This window comes from Vidua chalybeata, chromosome 14 (assembly GCF_026979565.1).
Source record: "Vidua chalybeata isolate OUT-0048 chromosome 14, bVidCha1 merged haplotype, whole genome shotgun sequence".
Classification (NCBI taxonomy): domain Eukaryota; kingdom Metazoa; phylum Chordata; class Aves; order Passeriformes; family Viduidae; genus Vidua; species Vidua chalybeata.
The window spans coordinates 16539-31740 of record NC_071543.1 but is presented as its reverse complement, the minus strand read 5'-3'; the positions used below and the strand labels follow the sequence as shown (position 1 = coordinate 31740).

At 52.1% G+C, this 15202-nt stretch overlaps 2 protein-coding genes across 4 annotated transcripts; both read left to right on the top strand.

The window, feature by feature from the left end:
* The first annotated feature begins 1653 nt into the window (after positions 1-1653).
* On the top strand, positions 1654-7366 carry LOC128795405 (uncharacterized). The gene is made up of 15 exons (XM_053956133.1): positions 1654-2178; positions 2426-2490; positions 2605-2934; positions 3118-3266; positions 3524-3671; positions 3879-4063; positions 4146-4283; positions 4554-4668; positions 4841-4978; positions 5208-5384; positions 5510-5665; positions 5814-5915; positions 6272-6374; positions 6649-6708; positions 6999-7366. The coding sequence occupies exons 1-15, from the start codon at positions 2061-2063 to the stop codon at positions 7100-7102; spliced, it is 2088 nt and encodes a 695-aa protein (XP_053812108.1). The 5' UTR covers positions 1654-2060; the 3' UTR covers positions 7103-7366.
* Positions 7367-9609: 2243 nt separating this feature from the next.
* On the top strand, positions 9610-12996 carry LOC128795441 (uncharacterized). 3 transcript variants are annotated; one of them, XM_053956182.1, is made up of 7 exons: positions 9610-9927; positions 10031-10070; positions 10172-10307; positions 10610-10716; positions 11259-11392; positions 12025-12137; positions 12723-12996. In XM_053956182.1, the coding sequence occupies exons 1-6, from the start codon at positions 9719-9721 to the stop codon at positions 12089-12091; spliced, it is 693 nt and encodes a 230-aa protein (XP_053812157.1). In that variant the 5' UTR covers positions 9610-9718; the 3' UTR covers positions 12092-12137; positions 12723-12996. The 3 variants fall into 3 exon arrangements, 1 of the variants encoding a protein (XP_053812157.1); XR_008433545.1 differs by lacking the exon at positions 12723-12996 and having other exon boundaries at positions 9617-9927; positions 11252-11392; positions 12025-12706; XR_008433546.1 differs by lacking the exon at positions 12723-12996 and having other exon boundaries at positions 9913-9927; positions 10012-10307; positions 11252-11392; positions 12025-12706.
* The last annotated feature ends 2206 nt before the right edge of the window (positions 12997-15202 follow it).

Sequence of the window (15202 nt, the reverse complement as noted above, 5' to 3'; positions counted from 1 at the left end):
CAAAATTGAGGGATGTGACTTCTCCTACTGGGCACCTGTAGTATCACACCAGTATATGAAAGCCAATTTAGTTACTGTACAAAAAAATAGTGCCTGTGCCCATAGGAATGAATTTGACTTTAGTTGCTCAGTTGTTAAAACATCAAGAACTGAGAGAAATTTTGAAAGGTATTAGAGATGCAGGGAAAAAGACTTTAATCACTATACACCATGACACAGAAACCATCAAAAGAGTTTTTAAACGATTTGAGGAACACTTGTCTCATCATTGGTGGGATGTGCTTTTTGGATGGTCACCAACAGCAACTGGCATACTTAATACTTTAATTCATCCTATCATTGTGTTGCTTATTTTAGTTACTATAAGCTTGATCTTGTTTATTGTGATACTTGTTTGGAATTAGAAGATGATACGACAAATGACGGCCCTAAGTTCCTTATCAAAAGCATATGGTTTAATCTTGAGAAACAGTAAGCACATGTCTTGGGCAGATGAACAGAAATCTATATATTGAGTAAAAGAATTTACTCATTTCAAAGAAGAAGTGGGGAATGAAACATAAACTTTAAGAGATTTAGAGATTCTAGAGGAGCTAAGATTTTAGTTAGAGATAAGCCTTACTAGAGTTAATTAAAATAAAGGGATTCTGTAAGTAGGCCTTGATGAAGTTAAGAGTTAGTAGTTAACTAAGAATTGATTGCTTGTCAACACAATCTTTAGTGAGCTGGGTTTATAATGAAGAATATAGAAACTGACAAACAGCTTTTAGGAACATAAGACAATTGTGGGCCTCCTCTGTTCTGAAACCAATTGAAGACAAGGAATGGGAGTTCTACCAAGGTTCATTTGTCATATTTGCATTGAAAAGGTAGAAAGGTCAGAATGAGGAAGACTTCATTGACTTCCTCATTTTGGGACCCCTCCCCATGAAAGGGACCACCGACCCATTTCAAGGAACAAACTACGCATGCTTAATAGCTTTTGAAATGATTAGCATAGGAAGCGAGGAATGGGATGTACCAAAATGATGAATATGTCTTTGTATTTTGGGTATTCAATTCTTGTGTGGATAAAAGGACTCTGTAATCACTGGAAAGGTGCGGTGGGTATTTGGGAGCTATCCCGCACGCTGTCCGGCATCGCAATGAACATACACTTTCTAACTTTAAAACTGTTAGAGAGTTTTTGTCCGTCACAGTTGGATATTGGTGCTAGATCAATATCCATATTTCTTTAATAAATCAGCACACCAAAGAATGGCCTTCTTTTTGCCTCTGTATAGTGCTATGTTTCCAAAGTGACTTTCAATGGAATGTGTTAAGGCAAATTAATTGCTGCTTTTAGACGGGAACAAACTTCCAAATCCTTCACGTTCTCCGGCAATCGCTATTAATTTGAGAAGTTTGCAAATTTTGGAATTGAGAATTGAGGATTCTTAAATGCCCTGATCCCGCAGAGCAGGGCAGGGTTTGCTGGTGGTTTGAGCTGTTCCTAAAGATCCTGTCGGGCTGTCTTAGACACTTGGAGCCAGGGATTCCTTCCAACCTGGGCCATTTTGGGGGGGCTGGGGGCAGCCCCAGGGCAGGTGACAGTGTGTGCAAGGTCCCTTTGTGACACGCTGCAGCACGGTCAGCCTGGAATGGAACAGGACAGGGTGTCCAAGGGCCCTCCCTTTGTGACACGTGGTGACATAGGAGCTGGCGGTGACAAGAGCACGCCACAGTGCTTGGTGCACGCATCAGGACAGGACAGAACCGAGTAGTGCTGTGAGGAGCCCCCCCACAGCGTGCTCATTTGTGTCTGACCCAGCAATTTTCCAAGGCGTTATTCCTGCAGCTGACCTCGCGGCCAGACTGTGGGACTTGGTGATCAGAATCATTTACGAGGAGTCTCCTGTCATTGTGGCAGGAGCCCTCCAGACCACAGTGCAGGACTTGCTGTCCTGCAGCCTTCCTGAGGCTCCTCTGTCTCAGGTGTCTTCAAGGGTCAACTGCAATTGTTGACTTGGATATATCCTGAGGCATCTCTCTAGAAGGTGCCTTCAAGGCTAGCTGGTGGAATGGCGGGCAGATTTCTCAGCCTGTGCAAAGTGTTCAGGAGGGGAAAAAAGAAAGGCCCTGGAGCTGCCCCAGCACAACAGCCTGAAGAGCCAGAGCAGATCCAGACACTGCAGGATGGTGAGTGGCAGAGTGGGGCCACAGGGCTGATGCCTGCAGCCAGCTTGACCCCATCCCATCCCAGCTCATCCCATCACCTGGGGACATGCCCATGGACAGGATGGCACAGGGGCCGGGCAGACACCCCACCGTGCTCCATCCCCTGGGGCATCCCGGGGCTCTCCCTGCTTGGGGAGCGCAGGGCTGGGCTGTGTTCTCCAGCCTCTCCCGCAGCCCCTCAGCTCTGGCTGCGCTCGCTCTTTGCCAGATGCAGCCCTGGGCCGGACACAAGAGCGGGAACCCACCCGTGGCCGCTTCCACAGAACCCTGAAGGTACCAGCAGCCATCCCCACCTGGGCTGGGCCTGCTGTCACTGCTCAGTCCAGCACCACATTTGGAGCACTCCATGGAACACTCCGGGCTTCCCTGTCCTTTGTTCTCCTGCAGATGTTCCGGAGGTTCCTGCGCATTCGGCGTAGAAAGACCGGCAGCACAGCAGCTGAGGGCCCGGCCGAGCCTGACTCGGGGATGACCGAGCTCCAGGCAGAGCCTGATGTCAGCCCAGATTCGGCTGAGCTCTCAGAAGACTCTGAGGCTGCAGTGAATGGTCACAGGGCAAAGCCTGAGATGGCAGTGACTGAGGATGTGCCCATCACAAACGCCAAAACCAGAGAGACTCAGGGCCTCACAAATACTGGTACCACGCCTGCTCCAACTATGATTCCTGCTCCCACTATGGATTTTTTCAAAGAGACTGCTGTTCCTTCTCAGCAGCGGGTAAGCAGCCGGGGGCCAGGCCTGGAGGCCTCCCAGGATGGTGTGTCCCCTCAAGCCACGGTCACTGGGCCCCTCAGCCTTTGAGGCCAGCACAGTGTAGCGGGAACAGAAGCACTTCTTGGGGGAAGCTGGGCAAGTTTCTCCCTTGGACAGTGCTCCAAGTCTCCCCCATGTCTCCTCCAGGTGCCAGCCAAGGTGAAGGACATCCACCAGAGTCTCCTGTCCCACGTCTCTGCGGATGCCAGGCTGCAAATGGACATTGTGAGGCTGGCAGAAGAGCACCCTGCTGACGTGGTGCTGACCCTCCTGCGCTGTGCCCCAACGTGTGACAGGTACGGGGCCCACGAGTCTTCAGAGCTCAGGGCTCAGCAGCCTTTAGGGCCCGTGGCCCTGCACAGCCTGTCCAATGGGGTCTGCCAGAGAGGCAGAGAGGCCCAGGACCCTCGGGCCCCTCTGTTTCCTGAGCCTGCTGCCAGTGCTCCTTCCCTGCCCTTCAGGGCACCGGGGCTCTGTCACCTGGGCCCCCACAGCTGCACAGGGCATGGTGCTGTGACTGAGATGCCCCTGACACAGAGCTGCCATCCCACAGAGCAGCTGCAATGATGTGGAGAGCCATAGCCTCATCGGGACCAGCAGTGGAGAAAGTGCTGCCAACACTGCTCTGTGTGATGGAGGACTGGCCACAGCACAGAATGTGCACCTCCGATGGGGACAACGAGGATGTTTTTGCCCTGGCTGTGAGTTTCTGGACCTGGCCTCTGCTCGCCCCCAGGTCACCTTTCCAGCAGCATTCCATCCTCTCCATGCCTCAGGCGCTGGGCTGAAACCGGGGCTAGGGGCAGGCTCAGGGGGCACCAGGCCCGCTGCTCCCCCTGCCTCTGCCCTTGGGCCCTGCCCATGGACACCTCAGCACTGAGCGCTGCCTTGGCCTGCTTCTTTTGCAGGCAACTCTGGTGATCTGGCTGATTGTGCCCGAGTACAACAAGGCGATGATCCCTTTTACTGGGCAATTGTTTGTGGCTCTCCTCTTCCATGTTGCCATCGCCACACAGCAGATGCCACCAGAGGAAGTTGGTCACTTCTGGAGAGCATGCCAGGAGGAACACCGCCTTCCCAGCAAGCCCAACAGGTCCCAGTCCTCCTGTCCTTCCCGTGCCCTTGTGGCCAGTGCCAGTGCTCCCAGTGTGACCTGGGCTTTGCTCTGCACACAGGTTTGCAGTGCAGGCCATGAAGGCTCTGCTTTACCGACTGCCGTGTGACAAGGTGGTGATGGCTATGGAGCACAAGCGTGGCTGGGACACGCTGCTGTGTGCTCACACCCAGCACTATGCCGTGGGTCTGCTGGCCAGGTGAGACCCCCCTCTCCCCACTGCCCCCGGCATTTGTGCCCTGTCCCCAGGTGCCACTCACAGTCCCTGTGGTCATGGGCCAGAGGGCCTTGTCACCGAGGGACAGCCGAGCAGACTGGAAAAGGCTGGGAAAGGAGGGTGCCCAGAAAGGGCTGCCTCACAACGCGCCCACATCCCCTCCAGGGATGCTGGGGAAAGACCGGACCTCTGTGACTCAGTCCTGGGAGAGGATTGGTCTCCCCACCTCAGCGCCTTTTTCCCCCCTGCCAGGGAGATGCGCCGTGTCTCGATCCTTTTCTGTTCTTGCATCGCATCCCACGTGCTCTGGCACCTCAGCAGGAAGAAGCCGTGCTGGGATCTGCCTGCCCTGGCATTCCTTGTGGAGGTGAGCCTGTTGGTCAGCGCTGCCTCGCTCAGCTGCCTCCCAGCTCCCTGCCCTCTTGTAGCCACAGCTGCCTGGGACGGTGCCCACGCCCTGTGCTGCTGCCTGGGCCCAGCCCTGTGCGCTTCTGGGCTCCTGCCGGCCGGCTCCCCTGTCACTGCCCTGTGCCTTTCAGGTCCTGGATTGCCTGGACTTCAGTAAATATGGTGGCAGCGTCCTGAACATCATGTCAGGGCACCTCCAGAGTGAATGCAGTCAGAGGCGTCGCCTGGCACTCAGAGGCCTCGTGCTGCTCAGCAAGGATCCCTCGATGGTGAGAAGGGGGCAGCAGCTGAAGCTGCGCCAGGCAAAGCCCCTTGGGCTGGCTGGGCTTCAGGAGCTGAGGCAGCTGCTCCCAGCTCTCCTGCCTCACCTGCCCCAGTGCTTTGGGACAGGCCTTTGGCCTGTGGGCCCTGCAGCAGCAGGGTGGGGTTGCAGTGCCAGGGCGGTGTTGGCCATGCAGCCGTCCATGGCTTCCCAGCACAGCCTTGTGTTCCACACAGGCCAGAAGGATGTGCAGTCTGTCTCGCAGCCTTCTGGAGCTGCTGGGGGATGCAGATGAAGAGGTGGTCAGCATGAGCCTCCGTGTGCTCACGAATGTGCTCCCGCACCACGGCATCCTGTTATCCGGCATCATTGCCCCAAAGCTGGCTGAGGTGCTCCTGCTGCTCTTTGACCACGTAAGGTTCTGCATCCTGAGCCACAGGCATCGGGTGCTTCCCAGAAACTTTGTGCCCTGTGGATTTTCAGGCCTTTGCCCAGGTGGGCCTGGAGTAGCTGGTGTAGGTCTTTTCCTTTCCTCTAGAAAAACAGCCACGTGCAGTTGCTCTGCATTCAGCTCTTCTGTAAGGTAATGGAATTGGTAGCAGATGAGGGGAAAAAGCCCCTGAAGACAATTGTGAATGAGAGCCTGTACGCACTTTTAATCTACTGTCATGATGACAACTGGCACGTGGCAAAGGTGAGCATTTCTACGATGCTGGGAGGGGGCTCGGCTGCCTCCTGCCCTGGCGCCTGGCGGGCTGCAGCCTCCTCCAGGCCTTGGCACAGGGACACAGGTCTTGTGCCCTGGGCTGTGGGGCCATCTCTGGGTCTCTGCTGCTCTCCAGGCCTCTCGGGAAACGCTGCATTGTGCGGCCAAGTTCCTGACGAGGAGAGATCTCGAACAGCTGGTGGAGAAGGAGCAGCTGTCAAAGTTTGTCAAGTGCCTGGTAAGAACGGCCTGGAAGGCCCAGGCTCAGCCTGGAGAAGCCCCCTGAGCGCGGTGCTCAGTGTGTGGGCCGGCAGCTGTGCTCCTGCCCGCTGCTGCAGCCAGAGGCCGCGCAGGCTCTTCTCCAGGCTCCCGTGGGCCCCAGCCGGGTGCCGATGGAGCCCCGGCCCGGCGGGGCTGCGGGGCGGCCCCGCGGCTCCCCGGGCAGCAGCCGGCCCTCTGCCCCCTCCAGAGCCCGGCGCCAGCGACTGCTGGCCGGGTCTCAGGGCTGTGCGGGCAGGGGAGGCCGGGGCGCAGGGAGCGGCCGGCCCAGGGGCTGAGCCCGCGCCAACCCTTCCCTCCTGTCGCTCTCTCCAGCTGGCAGAGGACAGGATCCGAGCGGCCGAGCACCTGCGCCGGGCCCTGCCCTACCTGGAGAGCCCAGAGGAGCCCCTGCGAGAGGCGGCCCTCAGCTTCATGGGTGAGCCACGAGCCCGGGCTCCCTCCCCGCCCCGCCGCAGCTCGGCCCCAGCCCCGCCTGCTGCCCCGGCAGCGCCATCCGGGCCCGGCGCCGGGGAGCCCCGCCTGGCCTGGGCGCTGCTGCCGCCCTCCGGCAGCCGTGCCCTTGGGCGGCAGCGTGCGGCAAGGGCCCGGGCTGAGCCCTGCCGGGCCACGAGGCCGTGTGGCCGCAGGGCTGGCAGCGCCGCTGGCAGGGAGCTGTGCCGCTGGGGCCAAGATGAGCTCTTTGTTCTCAGAGATGGACGAGTTTCCCATGATGAGGGGGCAGCAGGAAGAGCTCCACGCCCTCAGTCAGGGTGAGTGAGGGCAGCGGGCTGTCAGCGGGGGCTGCCCGGGAGAGCTGCAATCCCTGCCCCAGCTGCAGTGGGCTTCGCTCCCTGGGTGGATGAAGGGCGGCATGGGCAGAGCACACAGAGATTTCAGGGCCACGTGGAGGATTCGTGGCCAGCACATTCTGGCTGATCCTGTTGGCAGCTCCTCTCTGTTGGCCATGGCAGGAGTTGGGCGTGGTGGCTCTGGCACCATGGTTTCCTCAGGTCGCAGCAGATCCAGGCTCTGACCATGGCTCTCCTGTTCTCTGTTCCAGGCCTTGAAGCCCCAAGGAATAATGCCAGCCAATCCTGCTCTAAAAATGAAATCAGTGTCCCAAGAACAGCACCAGGAGACACTGAAGAGGACATCACATCTTAGTGCTGCTGGCGCTCCAGGCAGAGCTGACGCTGGGCACAATTCTTGTGGCCTCAGCCCTCTCCCTGCCTCTAGATAGCTCCCTCCCTCTAGATAGCTCCCTCCCTCCAGCCCTCAGACACTGTCCGTCCCCATTTTTTCCCTCCACTCTTCCTGTCTTTTGACAGCTCCATTCCTCTAGTCCTCAGACCCTGCCCATTCCCTTTTTTTACCTCCCAGCTCATCCCTTTGTTTCATCTTCCATTAATAAAGAGTTTGGCTTTTTCACTTTGCCTCCGTCTCTGTGGAGATGAAACGACGCAAATCCCGAGCCCTGGGACACACAGACCCCTGCTGCCGTTCTCTTCCACACCGTCTTTTGTGCACACACACAGAGGAACGAGGGCAGATCAGGCTGGAAAGGTGCCTGTGCTGAAGCTGTAGTTCCACAGCACTGTGGAGTTGCAGATCTTGCTGAGCACCCTGGAGCCCCTGGAATTTGGAAGAGCCAACCTGAGGATGCTCTGAAGCCAGCTGTGAGGGATTCCATGGCAAGCATCCACGGAGGGCAAAGGAGCTTGGAATGCTGGAAGGTTTCAAGAATAGCTTCCTGAAAGCACAGCAGTGCTCCATCCCTGCACAGCATGAGGAAGAGGACAGAACCAGCGACCATCCGGGCTTAACAGGGAGCTTTAGGTGTGCCTAAGAGCAAATGAAGCAGCAGCGCGGTGCCCGAGACTGGGATGCGCCACCGTGCCAGTGCCCGGAGCGCTGTCAGGCAGTGCTGGGATCCCGGGTGTGGTTCTGGTCTCCAGAGGTGAGGAATGGCAGCCCCAGGCTCAGAGCCAGTCAGAAAGCCAACCAAGTGAGCCCACAGAGAGGGCACCCTTCCAGTTTCTCTTGGGCATGGCTGCAAAACAGCCCCTGCTGCTTCTTCCTCCGCCTGTGTTTGGGGTGTGCTGCTGGCAGAGGCAGCCAGGTTGTGCTCTGCCTTCCAAAGCCTGTTGGGAGCGGGCATGAAAAGCGCTGCGTGCGCAGCGGAGAGTCCTGGAAGGTGCTGGCAAGAGCGTCCTGCGGGAACAGGGCTCTGGTCTGTGGCCGGGAACAGCCTGGTTTTGGTGCCGTGAGCGCAGGCAGGAGTTGAGGCAGGTGAAGAGGCAGTGAGCAGCTTGTGTTTGTAGAGGGCCTGGGGCTGCACGTCTGAACCTCCACCTGGAAACGCACTTGGGGGAATAGGAGCGAGAGCTGGAGTGCCTGGCCTGAAAGGACATGAAGTCCTTGAGCCTTGCCAGCGTTCCTTAAGGGTGTGTTGGTATTCCCCAGAAAAGCTGCGCCTTTGGGAAAACGCCTTTGGAGGAAAGGGGCTTGCTTCTCAGGGGAAGCGCTTCCCAGGGAGCTCCCACTGAGGCAGGTGCAAGTGGGCACCGGCGGAGGCGCGGTCGCAGCGGTCACGGGCCGGGGGCGGCGGGCGGGGGGCGAGCGGCGTCGGAACAGGGCTGCACTCCCCTTTCCTGACCCCCGCACGCGTCCCTCTCAAGACGCTGGAAGCGACCGCGTGCTGGAAAATCTCGCGGGGTGGCGTGCAGGCGGCGCAGTCGGCGGAGCGGGGCCCCGGCTTTCCCCGCCCTTTCTGCCGGCATCTGTGGAAGGTCAAGCGAGTCGTCCCCGTCCCGCCGCGTCCCTGTCTCGTCCCGCCGCGTTCCCACTGTCTCCACTCTCACACAAACCGCCCCCCTCCCGGACCCCCTCCGCTGCAGGGAAATGCAGGAGAACGCGAAAGCATCGGGGCAGAGCAGCCGCTGGAGGTGCCCGAGCCGTCTCCCCCTTGCCCGCAGGGCCGGCGTTGCCCACCGCCGGCAGCTGACAGCTACGCTGACAGCACGGGCGGCTCCGGCACGCTTTGCCTCGCTGTGTTCCGGTGCCGTGCTGCTGCGGGAGGACGGGGCCAGCGCTCCAAAGGCCAGAGCAGAGCGCTGGGGAATGGGAGGCGAGGAAGGCTTGAGCTAAGGATGGATTGCAATCGGGCTGCCTGTAAGTGCGCAGAGAGACCTTTGTCATCCACGCTGCCAAAAGGAGCACCTGGTACACCCTATAGGTGTGCCTTGTGTTTCACGTGTATTCATTTCCTGTTTTTGTCATCCCAAAAAGCAGGGACGGAGCAAATGGGACTGGTTCCCACTGTTGCTGTGTGAAGGCTTTTTACAGGCTCCTGTATTGATGTCATCTTTTTTTCACCCCAAGCTTGGCTTCTCCCATCCTTTTCCTGTGGCTGCTGAATTGGGTGTTCCCAGGAGGGCTGGGTTCCTCAGCAGGGGTCTTAGGAGTTACTATGGATTCTGATTTTTCTGAAGCTGTATGGAAGCGTGCTAGCGAATCAGCTCTTTTCTCTCCTGAAAAGCTTTCCATCTATGTCCACCCGTGCGTCTCTGTGTTTTAATCACGTAGCCGGACGCGCTGAGGTTTTTACTTTCTAAGCCAAAAGCTGAGGCAGATGAATGTTTGCTTTGTCTGTGTGAGAAGGGGCATTTGTGCTGGAGAGCTGCGGTTGGGAGGAAAAGATGGACTAAAGGTGCTCTGGGGACGGGCACGGGAGGAAACGCTTGCAGAGAAAGGCAAGGCAGTGATGATTGCGGAGGAGAAATGAGAGGTGGTTGCTTCCGATCCGTGGGGACTTTCCTTGGGAGTGATCGATCAGAGAGCGTATGGAAGCAGAGAGCATCTTCTGGCTGTTGCTGCTCCGTAAACTTCTCCCTGGCTTCACAGGTCCGTGCTGGAGAGTGGGAGAAGGGTCCCTGCTGGCTGCCGTGTCCTGGGTGGGCACAGAGCTCTGCCCTTGGCCAGATGGGCTGGTGAGTATTGAATCAATCCCTGCCTCCTCGTGAACAAGTTGTTTGAAGGAGTCGTCGGCAGGGACGGCTTTTAGCCGGCTGCAGTTCGGTTTCTTTCTCACAGGTTTCCGGGTGTTTTGATCCTGACGTCGCCAAAGCCTCAGGTTTGCTGAATTGGGGCTCCTACCTGTGTGACCCGTGAAATGTCCCGGAAGCTGATCGATGTCTTTGTGCTCCCGCTGTGTTCATTTGGGCTGTGCTTCAGGCTTCTCTCCCTGGGCCCTTGCCGTTGCCGTATCTCTTGGATGCCGTGCAGAACGGAATCAGGCAGCCAAGCCTCAGGTTCACCTTCTCCCTCACCCTCTGCGCTGCTCGTGTGGCACAGCAGATCCTGAAGCCAGGTACTGGAACGTGCTGCGTGTGTCACTGCTGGGGTGAAAAGCAGAGCCCTGGGGAGTGTCGATCCCCTCACCTGCTCTGTGCTCGTGCGCTCTTGCCTGAGCTTTTCCTCCTGGGCAAGAGAAGGGGAGGGTGGGCAGCAATGGGAATGCGCCTCAGAGCAAAGGCCTTCTGCAGTTGCCGGGCTGTTCTCCCAGCTCGGAGCGCTGCACGCTCACTGACTGCAGCTTCCACGAATTGTCATCCGTGCTTGTGGATTGGGAGCGCTGTCCTCCTCCACGATGCCAGCCTTTTCTCTTTACAGAGGAGCACGTGTACATAAGGGTAAAGAGATTCCTTCTGTCACACCGGTATTTGGACCTGAGGAAGGTACTGGGCTTTCTCCAGCTTTTCTACAGTTTTGATTTTGAGGTGAGAGACCCATTTTAGGTATCCAGTAATTCTTCAGGAATGTATTAAAAACAGACGTAAAAATACGACGAAACCTCATTCTCCCACAGGTAGTTAATTAGAAGCGTCTTTCTAATGTTTCATATAGGAATTCAAAATGTTATTTCCATGGGGTTTTTGTTGTTTTCTTGACGCCAACGCACAAGGAGTTGTGCTGTGTATGCTCTGTGAGCACAAGAAAAGAATGTCCTGCCCCGGCTAGCTACAATTCCTCTGTGAGTTTAGGTTAGTAACTTTGAGTTCAACTGAAGTATTTTAGAAACTGCTACTTCTGAAATTCCATTTCCTCTGCATGTTTGGGCTGCAGACTGACTGTTCCCAATGGATGTTAGTGATGAAATTTGATAGGTATGGAAATGGAGAAGTCCAGACCAAGCTGTGGTAAGCCCTGAGCTGGCACTCAGAGGGAACTGGGGTTTTGTGCTCTTAGGAGCAGGTATTCTTTGGAAATGTCTGAATGTCTGATGGTGGTGTTTTCCTTTGTGGCTTCCTGTAGTAAACAGAGCGCGAGTGGATCCTCAGATTTCTTGGGGAAGGGCTGCGTGACAAACATTGCTGTGAGCTCTATGTCTACCAGAGGATTTTCCGGGTCATTCTTGCCTTTTTCAGCAGTCCTTTGTGTGACCAGGGCTCCCAGGTAAGAATTTATAAAGAACAGTTCCCAAATACCCCAAACCACAAAAGCTTGTATGGCCTCGAGATCTCAAGTACCAAACAGAAAGGAATAGCTGATTCTGCCTTGGTCCTCTTGAAAATCTGTTCCTTGTTGGTTTTGTGTATGTGTGGAGGGGGAAATAATTTAGGTTGTGTCTAAACCAGTCCCATCCTTATCCCCTTAAACTGGGACCGGTTCCTGCCGTCGTGGAGCCTCACGGGGGTGCCGTGGTTTTGCTCCTGCAGTCGGGGCCTTTTCTTTTTGGGGTCTCTATTTCCCCAGCCAGCACGTTTGTCACCTGCACAGTGCTTCGGCAGGAGGGAAACTCGCCTGCCAGGAGCTCTCAGGTTTGGGAGCATCCCAACCCTGAGGATTTCAGGTATCAAAACCTCGGACAAAAAGAGAAAATTGTCTTGCTACCTGAATACTTCTTGTAAGAGCAGCACCTGTGGGGTGAAGCGTTGAAGGGAGAATGTCTTTCCTTCTCTGGAGTTGCTGAAAACAGGCGGTGTTCATTTTAGCTGGGAGTTGATCAGATACCAGCCAAATTGCTCATTTTAAGTTAGATAATCAGATCTTGGCTGTAAAAGAACAAGTTGCATTTTCTGTTTCAGAGTCGTATTCTGGAGATACGACAGAGTGCTGCCCGTGTCACCTCTAGAGCTGCCCATGAGCCGATAGAGGATCACAGCCTCCTCTCGTGGGTCCTGCACGGCTTAGAGAAAAGGTAACCAGCCAAGTACGGGAGACATGGGGACAATTTCCTGTCCACGGCTGAAGAATGACGTGGCTGAGGATGAAAGCAAGGGGGACAGACCTGGAGACGGGGGCACCGAGGGCTGCACTGGCAGAACTTGCTGAACGCTGAGGTGTCCCTGGTGTTTTTGAGAAGAGAATCAAGAGGCTTTCAGGTGGTGGTGGGAGGGACGATGGTGGGGGGGCTGTGTGATTTGGGAATCACTTCCTTGACAAAGCAAAAGGACACCTTGTGCTGGTGTCTTTAGCTTTTAAATTTCAAGCAGCCTCAGTTCCCATCCTGTCACAGAACCTGCTGCACAGGAAGTGGCACAGTAATGGATTTGAGCTGTCTAGAACGTTATTTCTCCTCCCCTTGCCTCTCCCTGACAAAAAAAAAATCTCTCCTGCAAGCACAGAGTGCCCTGACAGGTTCAGGCAAGTGCACCAAAAGTGCCCTAGAATATGGTCCCCCGTAGGAGATGGACCAGCTGCTGGTGAGGATCTGCCTTTCAAATGTGGTTTTCTTTTTTTTTTTTTTTTTTTTCTTTTTGTTCTGTTTTATTTTGTTTTTCAGGTTTCTGGAGAACCAGGTGATAAATAACATGATTTCCTTACTCCATCCTCTGTGGCTAATAAATTTAGGAGACAAGAGAGAAAACAGGAATCGATCCCAGATGCTGCTGTTGAGATGGGTATATGATCTACCTGTATATAGATATATGCGTATCTATCTATATCTGTGTAGTGATAATAATGGGAGTTTTTATGATACGTTGCTTTACTGTCTTATATTTTTAATAAAGTGTGATTTTAAGTTATTAGGTATATTATTACAGTTTATTCTGTTTATTGGCTAAAGTAACAGTTTCTTGTATTTGATTGGTATCAAGTAATTAATGTTAATCGTTAATTGATAAGAGTTTATAATGAATTATTAAGGTGTGAATACTGTTCATTAAGGTACGTCTTTTTTAACTGTAGGTATTTTCATGTGTTTATATGGGTTTTTATGTTAATGATTTTGGGTTTTTGTGTTATGAATATATTAGTATTTTATTCGGGTTTTTTTAATTAGTTTAGTTGTTTGGTTATTAGAATAACAAGATTATTCTTGTTAAGTATGTTTGTCTATATATGTTTTAAAATTTAAGTTATAAATATACTTGGTAAGGATTTTTGTAGAGTTCTATGTAAAAATTTAAGTAGGTAGGGGAGATAAAAAAAAATAATTATTAATAAGATGGATATTTTAGTTTTTAATAATGATTTAAGTTATTCAGTGATGTTTTAATTTTTGAAAATATTATTTAGTTATTTTTATGTGTGATTGATTAATGTTTTAAAAAATATTTAGTAATGTTTTTATAAATTGATTTCTTGTGATTTCATGAATTTATATATTTTTTAAATGTTTTATATTTATGATTGTGTGTGAATAATAAAAAATGAACAGTTGTTTTATTTTGTAAGGCAGTATGTTTAAAGATGTTTATATTTGGCAGTAATTTATTTAAAGTTATAGATGTGTTATTGTTTCATCTGGTTAGTTAATAAGTAAGATCATTTGATGTGGTTCAAGTGTGAGTTGTAGTTTTCTTAGGTGTTAAAAGAGATGTAGAACTAATAGAATTAGGTTGTTAAAAGGTCGTACGATGTTGATACTGAGAAGTAAATTTGTGTTGGAGTGATTGGGTATTTTTGGGTGGGTGTTATTTTATTTTGGGTTTTTTTTTTTGATGTATTGTTGTTATGTTTGGTCTTAGTGGGGTTAATTGTTTTAAATTGTAGGTTTGCTGTTTTGAGGTAACTTCTTTGTGGTTTCGTGTGGTTTGGGGGTTGTTTTGTAACTAAATATTGTACAAGTATTTGTTTGTAATGATTTGAGTAATTTTACTTTTGGTGGTTTACCTGTAATTTGGGGTATGAGTGTATAAATGTTATTTGAAGAGTTTATGTTACGTGTAAGTTTTTTGATTTGCAATTTAGTGTTTGTAAAGGATAAGGTTAGTTGTGAGGAGGTATACAAACGAGCTACGTAGAAAAGAGATTTTTCGGGTTGGTGACTGTAATAAAAAGGTCTTTGTTCATTAAAACGAACATTGAAAGAAAATAAGAATTTAAACTGAATAGAGAATTTCAGACTGTGAGAAGAGAAAGAGGGAAAAAAAAAAAAAAGGGGGGGTGGTTTGATAAACAACAAGTATTCTGCTTAAGAATTGTGCAAATGCAGCTAGCACAGAAGACTGTGTAACTAACTATATACAAGCTAACTTTTAGGCCAAGGACAACCGGCAAAGATAAGGAGCCTTCATCCCTATGACCACCAAGGGCAGAGAGAAAAAGGACCCCCTAGCAACCAATTGCACCGGCGCAGAGTACATCGAGAGAAAATACGTCAACTGAAAAAAAAAAGGGGGGACTATAAAAACAAAAAGGTCAAAGGGGGAAGGCGCGCCGTGGCAGAGTGGAGACTCCCCGGCCACCCAGCGCTGTTTTTTTTGCTTAATACCGCTTGCTTAATAAATTCTTGTTAATTGATTTATCTATAATTAGCCTCCCCAATTGAATTTGTCCATAACAGTGACTAATAAACAGAGCGTATTTGGACGTGTGGTTTTAGTTAGTGTTACTTGTTTGTTCTGTTTTGGTTGTGGAACTATTTCTTTCGGGGTTGGGTTTTTTTGGTTTTTTTTTTTTTTTGGTGTGTTTTAAATAAGGCTTGACACAGTGAGTAGGACTCTTGTGTGATTTTTTTTTTTTTTTTTTTTTTTAATTGTGGAAACGTAAGTATAACGTGTTCTTTAGCTTATGAAATTGACGGGACTACTTTATCGGCTACTTACTGAGTCTTGTAGTTGAGTAGGTTTTTGTAACTCTGATTTTGAAATCAAAGAAGAAAACTGAGGATACGAAGGAGGTAGAGAAGTTTATCTCCTTCTAGGACAGAAAGGGTTTAGCGCAGAAACTGCTGGGTCTAATGTGGCGCGGGGGTTTCCGTGCGCCGGCCGGGCCGGGCGCGGGGCTCGGCGGCAGGAGAGCGGCGAGCTGTGCGCG

Bases quoted from the DNA above. Each gene is read 5' to 3' on its own strand.
- LOC128795405 (XM_053956133.1), top strand. From the start codon at position 2,061: ATGGCGGGCAGATTTCTCAGCCTGTGCAAAGTGTTCAGGAGGGGAAAA. The intron at 2,179-2,425 runs GTGAGTGGCAGA...GCTCTTTGCCAG, and splicing joins GATCCAGACACTGCAGGATG to ATGCAGCCCTGGGCCGGACA. The intron at 5,666-5,813 runs GTGAGCATTTCT...GCTGCTCTCCAG, and splicing joins ACAACTGGCACGTGGCAAAG to GCCTCTCGGGAAACGCTGCA.
- LOC128795441 (XM_053956182.1), top strand. From the start codon at position 9,719: ATGAGAGGTGGTTGCTTCCGATCCGTGGGGACTTTCCTTGGGAGTGAT. The intron at 10,308-10,609 runs GTACTGGAACGT...TTCTCTTTACAG, and splicing joins ACAGCAGATCCTGAAGCCAG to AGGAGCACGTGTACATAAGG. The intron at 11,393-12,024 runs GTAAGAATTTAT...TTTCTGTTTCAG, and splicing joins TGTGTGACCAGGGCTCCCAG to AGTCGTATTCTGGAGATACG.